At 35.4% G+C, this 13,008-nt stretch overlaps 1 protein-coding gene across 5 annotated transcripts in view; it reads right to left on the reverse strand.

The window, feature by feature from the left end:
- TMLHE (trimethyllysine hydroxylase, epsilon) overlaps positions 1-13,008 on the reverse strand; it is a 95,110-nt gene that overhangs the window by 8,334 nt on the left and 73,768 nt on the right. For all 5 annotated transcript variants that reach the window (XM_055269460.2, XM_063634656.1, XM_063634659.1 and 2 more), the window contains 3 exons: positions 11,783-12,062; positions 10,812-10,931; positions 6,943-7,179 (listed from right to left, as the gene is read on the reverse strand). In XM_055269460.2, the coding sequence (XP_055125435.1) occupies positions 6,943-7,179; positions 10,812-10,931; positions 11,783-12,062 (637 nt within the window). The remainder of the gene's footprint in view (positions 1-6,942; positions 7,180-10,811; positions 10,932-11,782; positions 12,063-13,008) is intronic.

The raw sequence follows: 13,008 nt of genomic DNA on the forward strand, positions 1-13,008 counted from the left end.
AGACATATTCCCTTAAAAATGGACAAAAGTTCTGAATAGACATTTCTCCAAAGAAGGTAGACAAATGGCAAATGGGTATATTTTTAAATGCTCCACATCACTAATCATTAGGGAAATGCAAATCAAAACCACAATATCACCTCACCCCAGTTACAATGGCTATCATTAAAAAGACAAAAAATAGGCTGAAAGTAAGGATGGTTAGTATGTACAAACACAGAGAGAATGAATAAGATCTAGTATTTGGCAGCACAATAGGGCAACTATAGTTAGCAATAGCTTATTGCATATTTAAAAATAACTAAGAGAGTAGAATTGGAGTGTTCCTAACACAAAGAAATAATAAAGGGTTGAAATGATAGATACCTCAATTATCCTGATTTGATCATTACATATTGTATGCCTGTATCAAAACATCACATGCACTCCATAAATATATACAACTATTATTTACCCATAATAATTTAAAAAATTAAAATTTAATTTAATAACATAAAATATAATAAAGTGATCCTTAAAAGAAATTTGCCCGTGGTTAGATATTACTTATTTGTTACATTTTAATTGATGATTTCTATTATAATTTCATAGTACTTTGAATATATATATATTAGAAAATATCATCTATAGGATTTTTGCTTTCATGAAGGTAATGATACTTTAAGCCTAAAATATTAGAGTTTTCAATAATTTTCTCTAGTGTTTGGAAATTATTTTAATCCTCTGTTTAGTGCTCAAAAATGCTGTTCATTTGTGACTGATTAGTTAAACTTTCTAATACAGTGATTTTACACTCTTTATGTTAAAGAAGCAACATATGCTGGTGAAGATGTGTAGAAAGGGGAAATCTTATACATTGTTGACGGGAATGTAAACTAGTACAGGCAATATGGACAACAGTACTGAGGTTCCTCAAAAAATTAAAAATAGAGCTAGCATATGATCCCAAGAACTCACTACTGGATATATTAAAAGGAAATGAAATCAGTATGTTGGAGAGATACCTGCACTCTCATGGTGATGGTTCAATTTACAGGTCAGCTTGACTGGATTGAGGGATGCCAAGATGGCTGTTGAAGCATTGTTTCCTGGGTGTGTCTGTGAGGGTGTTTCCAGGGGAGCGTGGTGTGTGAGATAGTGGACTGCAACAGGTAAGATCCACTTTCAATGTGGGCATGCACTGTCCTATTAGCTGGGAGCCTGGTTGGGACAAACAGACAGAAGAGGAGGAATTCTCTCTCTCTGCTCATTCTGTCTCCCTTCTGGAGCCAGATGCCTTTCCTCCTCCTGTCCTTGGACATCAGACTCCAGTTTCTTCCACTTTTGGACTCTGGGACTTGCATCCACAGCCTCCTGTGGGCTCTTAGGCCTTTGGACTCAGACTGGGGTCTGTACTCTCAGCTTCCCTAGTTCGGAGGCTTCCAGACTTGGAGTGAATCATGCTACCAGCTTCTTCGGTTCTCCAGCTTGCAGATGGCCTATCGTGGGACTTCTCCATCTCTATAATCATCTGAACCAACTACACCTCATAAATCCTCTCTCATATATCCTATTGGTTCTGTCTCTCTGGAGAACCTTGACTAACACACCCATGTTTACTGCAGCACTATTCACAATAGCCAAGATGTGGAATCAGCCTAAGTGTCCATCAACAGATGAATGGATAAAGAAAATGTGGTGCATATGCACAATGGAGTACTATTCAGCCATAAACAATAATGAGATCCTGTCATGTGTGACAACATGGATAAGCCTGTAGGACATTACATTAGGTGAAATAAGCCAGGCAGAGAAAGACAAACTTTTTGCATGTTCTCACTTATTTGTGTGAGCTAAAACTTAAATAATTGAAATGAAGATAGAGAGTAGAAGGGAGGCTGGGAAGGTTAGTGGGAGGGTGAGGAGGAAGTGGGGAAGGTTAATGGGTACAAAAAATAGTTAGAAAGAATGAATAAGGCCTAGTATTTGCTAGCACAACAGGGAGACTATAGTAAAAAAAATAATTTAATCGTACTTTTAAAATAACCAAAAGAGTATAATTTGGTTGTTTGTAATACAAAGATAAATGCTTGAGGAGATGGATACCCCATTTTTACCCTGATGTGATTATTACATACGGCATACCTATATTAGAACATCTCATCTAACCCATAAATATATACACCTACTATGTAACCACAAAAATAAAAAGTAAAAATAAAACAAATATAAATTTAAAAGTTGATGTTATAGAGGTAGAGAGTAGAACAGTGGTTACCAGAGGCAGGGGAGGCGAGGAGGGAAGGAGAGATGGGAAGAGGTTGGTCACTGGGTACAAAGTTACAGTTATGGTTAGATAGGAGGATTAAGTTCTGGTGTTCTCTTGCACAATGAGGTCACAATAGTCAACAATAATATGTTGTATAGTTCAAAATAGCTAGAAGAGATGATTTTGAATGTTCTCACTAAAAGAATAAGAGGGGGAATACTACAATCAATCTATGCCTATATATTTGATAACTTACATGAACCAGTTTCTTAAACCCACATGGTAAAAAAAAAAAAAAAAAAAAAAAAAAAAACTAATTCAAAGAAAAGTAGATAATCTGAATAGCCTGACATCTATTAAAGAAACTGAATCTGTAATTTAAAACTTTTCAAGAAAGAGAACTCCAGGCCAGACAATTTCACTCATGAATTCTATCAAACATTTAAGTAAGATGTAATACAAATTTTACAGTCTCTTTCAGAAAATTAAGGAGAGAAAATGACCCCACTCATATTATGAGGATAGCATCATCCTAATACCAAACTCAGACAAAGATATTACAAGGAAAAAACAAAATAGCAATATCTCACATAAACATAGGTACAAATATTCTTACTAAGATATTAGCCAATCAACTCTAGCAATGTATAAAAAAGATAATGCATCAAGATCAAGTGGAGTTTATCCCAGGTATTCAAAGTTGGTTCAACATTCAAAAATCAATCAATGTATTTTATCATGTTGTCACACTAAATAAGCAACATCAAATGATCATATAAATAAATGCAGAAAAGGCATTCAACAAAATTCAATATTAATTAATGATAAAATTCCCAACAAGTTAGGAATAGAAGGAAATTTCCTTACTCTAATAAAGGCTATCCATGGAAAACCTACAGTGAACCACTGAGTAATTTTCCCCTAAAATCAGAAATAAGTCTAGGATGTCCTTTCTCACCACTACTATTCACTGTTAGTCCTGGAAGTCCCAGCTAGTGCAATAACACATGCACACACACATACACGTGCACACACACACACACACACAGAGAGAGAGAGAGAGAGAGAGAAATGAAAGGCATACATATTATAAAGGAGAAAAAAATACCCCATTATGTTGAAAACCCCAAATAGTGTACAATAAAACTCCAAAAGACTCTTCCAGAAGATTCCTAGCCTTGATAAAGAACTTCAGTAAAGTTTCAGGATACAAAATCAATGTACAAAACACAGTAGCATTTCTCTACACCAATATCATTCAAGCTAAGAACCAAATGAAGAACCCATTTGCAATAGCCACAAAAAATAAAACACCTAGGAATACATTTAATCAAGGAGGTGAAAGATCTCTACAAGAGGAACTACAAAACACTGATGAAAAAATTGTGTATGACACAAATAAATGAAAAAACATCCCATGCTCATGGATCAAAAGAATCAATATTATTAAAATGACCACACTGCTCAAAGCAATTTACAGATTCAACGCAGTCTCTATCAAATTACCAACACAATTTTTCACATAATTTAAAAAAACGTAAAATTCATATGAAACCAAAAGAAGAGTCTGAATGGCCAAACCAATCCTAAGCCAAAAGAACAAAGTTTGAAGTATTACATTCTGACTTTGAATTATACTACAAGGCTATAGTAACCAAAACGTCATGATATTGGTATAAAAATAGACATATAGACCGACGGAACAGAATAGTGAACCCAGAAATAAAGTACCTATTAACAACTGATCTGCAATATTGACAAAATTAAACAATAGGGAAAGAACACCCTCTTCAATACATGGTGCTAGGAAAACTGGCTAGCCATATGCAGAAGAATGAAACTGGACCCCTATCTCTCACCATATACATGAATTAACTCGAGATGGATTAAAGATTTATATTTTAGACATGAAACTGTAGAAATCCTGTAAGAAAATGTAGGAAAAATTCTTCTGGACATTGGCCTGGCTTAGGCAAAGAATTTATGACCAGGTCCTCAAAAGCAAATGCAACACAAACAAAAATAAACAGACGGGACTCAGTTAAGCTACAAACCTTCCACACAGCAAAAGAAACAATCAACAGAGTAAACCTACCTAATGAGAAAAAATATTTGCAAATTATGTATCTAACAAAGGCTAATATCCAGAATCTACAAGAAACTCCAACAACTCAACAAGAAAAAAAAACAAAAAAACAAGTAACGCCATTAAAAAGTAGGCAAAGGGCATGAATGGGTGTTTTTTGAAAGACATACAAGTGGCCAACAAACATATGAAAGATGCTCAATATCACTAATTATCAGAGAAATGCAAATTAAAACCACACAATACTATCTTACACCAGTCAGAATAGCTATTATTTAAAAATCAAAAAACAACAGATGTTGGTGAGGATGTGGAGAAAAAAGTAATGCTTATGCACTGTTAGTGGGAATGTAAATTATCACATTTATGGAAAACAGTATGGAGATTTCTCAAAGAACTAAACACAGAACTACCATTTGATCCAGCAATCTCACTACTGGGCATCTACCCATCTACATTTTACATTTACATGGAATACTATGCAACCATAAAAAATAATGAAGTCGTGTGTTTTGCAGTAACATGAGTGGAACTATAGAAATATCTTAATGGTAGAATCTAGATGTAAGTCTATAGCTTTTCTGTGTTAAATGTTTTCAACTTTTCTGTATGTTTAGAAATGTTCATAATAAAATATTGGGAAAATACTGAGTTACTACTCATTGTTTTAGGCACTTAGATATATGAGAGACAACAGAGGGAGAGTTTCCCAGAGGAACTTATCCAACGGAAGTAAATTAATATTTACACAGTTCCTACTACAAGCCAGGGGTAAAGGTAAGGATAACAATTTATTTTTAACTTCACAACAAATGGGCACAGAAGGTATTATTATTGTAACTGGAAACTCATGACTAGCAGGTTAAGTGACTTGTCCAAGGCCAAAAATCAATAAATGGCAGTCAGGATTTCACACTGAACTCCTTCTGATTACAAAGCCTATACTCTTTGTAGTATGTCAAGTTTTACAGCTATCTTCACCCTGCCTCTTCAACCCATATCTCCTTCCCTGCTTTTTTGTTTTTCCCTAGTACTTATCACCATTTGATATATTATATATTTGCTTATTTATTTTTAATTACTCTCTTGTCACTATAATGAGAATTCCAAGATGGCCAGGAATTTTTGTCTATTGTGCGTACAGTTTCATCTGCAGTGTCAAGAACAGAGCATGACTCTTGGTAGATGCTCATGAAATATTTGCTGAGTAAACTGAACTAACGCACAGTAACAGGTTGCTTGGACTAAGCAGAAGCAGGAGGGGTAATCCATCTGCAAAAATGCATAGAAAAAGCTTGGCTGCAAGATGCAAAATAATTGGCTCCAGAAACCCAAAGCAGTTTGGTATAGCTAGGGAAGAATGTATGGAAAACATGAATTACATGCTAGAAGAGTAAGAAGGGATCAGATCATACAGAACCTTAAAAGCCATAAGGAAGGATTCTAGTCTTTCTCTGAAGGACACTGGGGAGGTTTAGAAGGATCTTAACATGCGAGCAAAAGATAAGACTTGTGTTTCAGAAAGAATGTTCTAGCTACAGCATGAAAAATTAATGGAAGAGGGCTCACAATGGAAGCAAGGACGTCAGTTACAACTTTAGCCATGGGAAAGAAGAGTGTTCTCACTGCAAGAAGAGGCATTGTAGATAGAAAGCAGGGGATAGTTTGAGAAAAATATAGGAGATTGAGTTGATAAGACTGGTTATGTAATATAAGGGAGAGGGAAAAATTAAATATGATGTTTGGTTTATTGCTTGGGAAACTTAGTGGATGGTGGTATCATTCAATGAAAATGGGAAAATAAGTGGAGAAGTAGGTTTAAAATGAGTGGAAGTGATGAGTTCACGTTTGAATATGATATGTTTTATATTCTACAAAAAATGATGAGTTCATGTCCTTTGTAGGGACATGGATGAAACTGGAAACCATCATTCTCAGTAAACTATCGCAAGGACAAAAAACCAAACACCGCATGTTCTCACTCATAGGTGGGAATTGAACAATGAGAACCCATGGACACAGGAAGGGGAACATCACACTCCGGGGACTATTGTGGGTTGGGGGGAGGGGGGAGGGACAGCATTAGGAGATATACCTAATGCTAAATGACGAGTTAATGGGTGCAGCAAACCAACACGGCACATGGATACATATGTAACAAACCTGCACATTGTGCACATGTACCCTAAAACCTAAAGTATAATAATAAAAAAAAATATATCTAAGTTGTGATATCAGTAGTCAATTGAATACCCTGGTCAAGAGCTTTGCATAAATCTGGGCTAGATACATAAATGTTGTTGGGTAACCTAGCTGTTTGGTCACTGAGGATAATTCAATAACTTTTTCATTTAATAATGTTTTCATTTAAAAAATACTACCTCTAATATTTGGCCCCACCCCCAAAATAAACCTAGTATTCTTTGGTTGGTGGCTATTTATTATTCCATGGGAATTATAAGAAGAATACAAACTGTTTGATAATAAAAAGCTATGGGAAAGCAAGATTAAAATGTAGCAGATATAAGAATCTTAGGGATTTTTGTTATGTTAGAAGGCTAATCTTTGGCAAATATATTACAATTGGGGATAGTTCTTTGGTACTCACCTGATCAAATACAGCTCTTTATTCCATGGGTAGATATTTAAGACTGGCCCAATCCCAATCATGTGGTTGTGACATTCTCCAACATCTTCAATATATTCATGCTTCAATGGCACTTTACTGAGGAGTTCAAATTCCTCAGGTGCCTTTTGAAGTACCTGTTCTGCTGCATAGAATCCATCTACTAGCAGTGTCCTGCCACCAGTTCCTTCATGCTTAAGACAATGAAACACTTGAATGCTAAAGAGAGAAAAGAAAATTCTTCTGTTCAGTGGAAGAGAGAACATATCAAAATTCTAGAAATTATATATAAAATGATTACTGAACCTACTTGTCATTTTCTTTTCATTTCCTAATTGTTTTTCCCTCATAGGCAGTTGTACTTTTTTGTGTTTTGAAATATTAATGCCACTAGAGGTTTCTTCTAAACATATCTAACATATATTGAAGCTTATATGTGCTGGGCCCTGGGAATACAGGCATGAATAATATATAACCTATATTTTCAAGAAGCTCATAGTCTAGTAAGAGAGCTAAAGCAAATAAATACCAAATAAAATATGATAGGTATTATAATAAAGTTGCATACAAGATATAGTGGGGTCATAAACAAAGGAATGATCTGTTCTAGTGGGGTGTTGTATAAAGAAATGTTTTGGAGAAGAATGAAAATTGTTTTGACTAATCTTAAAGAATGAGCAAGAATTGGAGTAGAAGGAGATTGAGATGAGAAGAAGGCATTCTAGGCGGAGAGAAAGCATGACCAAAGATACCAACGTAAAACAACAAGGAGTAAGAAGTTCCTATTGGCATAGCACAGAGAACCACAAAATGATTTTAAACTGTGAAACTCTACGGCCATATCCATATTTTAAAGAGTCCATTATGTTGATAGTGTGGAACATGGACTGGTGAGAAGCAACGTGACAAAAAACTTGGAAACCAACTTGAATAACTGAAATAGTAAAGAAAAATACTGAGAGCTTGAACTCAAAAAGGGGCGTTATAGAGAAGAAGACACACCTGAGAGATACCGAGGTAGAAGTAGCAGAATTTGATAACTGAAGGACAGGCAAGAATCTAGAATAACTCCAGGTTTCTCACTTGGGCACCTGAAAAATGATAATGCTATTTACTAAGACCGAGATTACAGACAGATATGCTATTGAATGATAATGAGGAAGTATGAGAGGTTGAGGAAGGAGTTCAGTTTAGAGGCATGTTAGCACAGCTAATCATATATGTCTGAATATGTTAACAGGGAAAGGTAAGGTGACTATTAATTGACTGGAAAACTAAGGTAGAATTTTCAAATTTATGAGGGAAAATAAAATTAATAATAATTTAATCAAATACGCAAAACTAAGAAAAAGTAAAAAGCAAATTAAAATAAGAAATAAAAAGATAGAAGGAGTAAAATCAAGGACAATCTAATATAATATAAATACAATTAAAAAGAGAAAGGTAAGCCTGGCCATATTGAAATTTCTGTGAAACTTCTAGGTCAGGGTTATTTAGTTACCAGTTAAAGATGTTTAAGGAAGAGAGGTGGATTTTGTTACAAGTGATAGCTAAAGCCAAGAGCATGGAAGAGGTCATTTGGAGAGATCATTTCAAGTAAGAAAAGAGGGATAAGGAGAAAACCTTGAGGAACAATAATATTTAGGAAGCAGACAAAAGAAGCCAGCAAAGGAGGCTGAGGAAAAATGGTCAGATATATAGGAAGAAAACTAGGAAAGAAGGAATATTTAAGAAATTTAGTAGTGGTTAATGGTATGTCTCAGGGATCAAGTAAGATGACAGTACACACTGGATATGACAATTAGTTGCTGGTGACGTTAGAGAGAGTAACTTTAATTGCAGTGAGGGGTGGGTTGGGAAAACTAGATGCCTATGGGTTTGAGGAGTAAATGGGAAGTGAGAATGAAAATATATTGAATGTAGCTGTTATTCTTTTAATAATCTTATCCATGAAGTGGAAGGAAAAAACATGGCTGTAGCTAAACGGAGATAGAGTCCAAGGAAGTACAAAAATAGAGAATTAAGATATGGGAGGCTGATAAGAAGGAGTCAATAGGTATGGAAAGGCTGAAGATAGAGGAGAGAGAAATCCCCAAGAAGGCTGGAAAGGATGAGATCTAGAGCAAAGGTAGCTTTAGAGAGAGCAAAGCATATAACAATGAAGATGGTGATTAAAATGAATAAAATGATGAAAATTATAGCTAATATTTATTGAACACTTAGTTTGTGTCAGGCAGTATGATCATATAATTTAATTCCTTAGCAATGCTAATGGATAGGTTTTATTACTAGTCCCATTTTACAGATGAGGAAACTGAAGCACAGAGAAATTAAGTTACTTGTCCAAGATCACAAATCTAATACATGTTGAGGCTGGGATGCAAATCTGGGTCTGGTTGATGCCATAGCCTGAATTCTTAAGTGCTATTACCATACTGCTAATCTACTTGGTCCTTGCCATTGATTACAAACAATTAAACTAAAGCCACAAACAGTTGTTTATCTCTGGTGTTGGTCATAATGGGAAGAGCTAGTCAGTATTTGAACCTCAACCCCTGTACAGCTGCTTCTTATCCCATTTCCTCTTTTTTTCCTTCTGTATCCACTAGAATGAGGATGCAGGGTTGTTGATCTCTCCATATGTTGATAACATTTATCAGGATATCTAAAAGCTGCTTTGTTCTTCCTTCCCTGAATCAAACATTCTTAAGTTACAAACCCTTAAAGGAAATCAGTGTAACCATGAGCAATTGCATATTATCATCCTCTCATATAGTCTCCATAAATCTATGTGCACTCATTTTACTCATATCTTTGTGTCTCAGGCTCACCATCTATATGCAGAAGCAAGATCAAGAACACAGAATAACCACAGAGGTGCCTCTACTGAAGAGCAAATGGTAGGAAAACTGAGTATAGTATGTATCATCTTTGGCTCAAAAGCATCTTATTCCATGTGAAGAAGTTATTCTTCCATCATTCCTCCTCTCCAACTTCTTGTAAATCAGATTCAAATTCTTCTTAATGCCATACTCAAAGCAGCTGTGTTTGCATGACGACCATTTTACAATATGTTAATAACTAAATGCAAGAAATCTGTACAAATCCCAAAACTAATGGTTAGGCAATACTTTTTGGGGGATAATTTATAATTACTTTGAAAAATGTAAAATTACATTTTAATAATTAACAAAATTAGGACTCCATTTATATAGTAAGATGAGTTTTCAATCACTTAAAACTATTTTATTCCTAGGAGTCTGATATAGTTTGGATATTTATCCCCACCAAAATCTCATGTTGAATTGTAATCTCCAATGCTGGAGGTAGGGCCTGGTGGAAGTGTTTAGGTCATGGAGGTGGATAACTGATGGCTTGGTGCTGTCTTCAGATAGTGAGTGAGTTCCTGTGACAGCTGGCTGTTTAAAATTGTGTGGCACCTCCTCCCTGACTCTCTCTCACTTGCTCCTGTTTTTGCCATGTGAACTGTTTGCTCCCCGCTCACCTTCCACCATGATTGGAAGCTCTCTGAGGCCTCCCCAGAAGAAGATGCTGTTATGCTTTCTGTATAGCCTGCAGGACCATGAGACAATTAAATCTCTTTTTTTTATAAATTACCAAGTCTCAGGTATTTATTTATTTATAGCAATGCAAGAATGGCCTAATACAGAATCTAAAAACTGAGTTAAGGTATTTCAAAATGATCATGTTTCTAGGGGAAGAGAAAGAAAGTCATACAAATCCACAGCAGCAGATATGATCTTGGTTCAAACAGAATGGAAAATAATTAAGAAACCACTCAAGACTATCACATATAAAGATCTTACACTGTAAAAGTCTAATCCACCTACCCACAGGGCTCTTGAAAATAGGTAGTGTCAGTGTGCCGATCCAGAGCTAGCTTGGTGTATGCAGTGTCACCTCTGGAGAAGTCTGAAGTGAAATACCACATCCTCCCATAAATGGTTTCTCTGTTAGATGAAATAAAGAAAGCCCTGTTAGCTATTTGAAATGTTCATTCTTGTCTTTCAAAACTCTTTCCAATACCTTCTTTAGTTACTCACAAATAACAATAGATTTTTTTGGCTCCAGAATTTCATCCATAAGGTGAAAATGACAGTTGAACATGCTAGTCTTGACAATTCTGTCACTTATTAACATTCTAGAAAGTTGGGGAGAAAACTGTGGAAGTATAATATTGTATTATGAAAGCTTAGAGAATCATCCCACTCTGATTATGTGCCTAGTTTTCATAGCCTTCATAAATTCAAGGTTCTTTTCTATGCTCACCTTTCTTTCACAGAAAAAGATGATACAGCTGCTTCTAGAAGTGATTTCTTAACTTTATTTACTATTTTTATAGCTGTTGTCTTTTATTAGTACCATTTTTTCAATAATGGTGGTCATTTCCTAATATTTTGGATAATCCAATTTGCAAGGATGACTGAAGAGTTCTCATATTCTTTATAAGACACAGAAGTGATTAATGTAGATCCTCACTCATCTTTTGGACATGGAGGAATAAAGAAAAAAGGATAGTTTGTGTTAGCAAGTATTTAGTGAGACTTGCTGTACCATTGTTGTTGTGTAGAAACATATTACCAACGACTCTGCAGTCATCATTATATTTTACACATAAGTGTATTTAGAGATTAGAAATCCAGACCTCAAATAAAGTACTGCAAGTGGGAGTCCCTTATTCATGCTACAAAATATTCTGGATTGAAAATGAGGGTGACCATACCTGTTACATTTATTTATTGGTGTTCATACTCTGGAAATTAATTACAGTACTGTGGATTTTAGGAAACAAATGAATTACCTGATTAAGCTGATCCTTTCTGCCAACTTCTCTGTGTGCTCTTGAGTGGGAGGGACATTTTCTACAAATGCAATTCCATAGAGCAGAAAGTTTTGCAGAAACTTCTTCAGTCCCTCGTTGGTTTCTAAGAAGCTCTGGCAATCTACAGATGGAACTTGGGCTTGCTGGTAGATTTCAGCATTCCATAGTATTCTAGGCTGGATGACTTTTTGTTTCTGCCCTTCATAGCTGTTTTTCACCAGCCAATTCAAATCATATTTAGTCACATGACCATCTGGCCCTTTTAAGGGGAAAAATAAAAGGCACTAAAATAATAATTACAAATAATGTCAATATTTGTAATTGGTTACAACTAGTTAAGAATCTTTTTCCTAGCAATCAGTTATCCAGTACTGTATTGTTTATGAAACCAAATTAAAATAAGTGCCTAGAATGTTTCTGAGAAAGAAACATGTGTGGTTTGAGTGGTATGCATGAATAAATGAATGAACAAATAAATCTTCCCAGAGGCTAAATAAGTTTACAGAATTATAGTTACATAGTAAAAGACCTTCTGGAAAATTCATCAAGTCATCAAAGAATGATAATCCAAGTAGGCTTTTACAAACCTACTTGGCACTCTCTCCCCTTGCCCCCATCCCTGTCTTCCATCTATATAGGAACTCAGAATGTTTGAGCTAGAAGGGGCTAATCTTTATTTTAGAGATGGAGAAAAAGTCAGTGAGTCACTCAAGATCACACAACTAAGTACTATAGGTGAAACTAGAACCCCACCTTCTTGCTGCTACAAGTTCAGTACTATTCTATGCTGCCTTCCTCTTCTACATGATACAGGACATTGCTGTCTAATTATATGACATCAACACAATACAATACAATTACTTTGTAAGTGGCTTCACCTGCTGTGCACACCCCACCCAAAAAAAGTTGAAAACCAACCCCGAAATGCTTTAGAAAATCTTCAGGGTAAGCAAAGGAAGCAGCAGAAGGAGTGAAAGACTATGTTGACAACTTGCCTCTCCTTTTTACTTGTGTCTCTCTTTTCCTCCCTCCCCTTGATAAAAAAGTATCACACTCTGGACAATTTGGAAAGCATAAAAAAGTATGAGGAAATTAAAAGTCACCATGTTTATCATTCTATCACCCAGATGAAACTATGATTGACAGCCTGGCATCATTCCTTCCAGTTTTTCTGTCACTTAACATTTTAACAATGTTTAAAATTA

This window comes from Symphalangus syndactylus, chromosome X (genome assembly GCF_028878055.3).
Source record: "Symphalangus syndactylus isolate Jambi chromosome X, NHGRI_mSymSyn1-v2.1_pri, whole genome shotgun sequence".
NCBI classification, from domain to species: Eukaryota; Metazoa; Chordata; class Mammalia; order Primates; family Hylobatidae; genus Symphalangus; species Symphalangus syndactylus.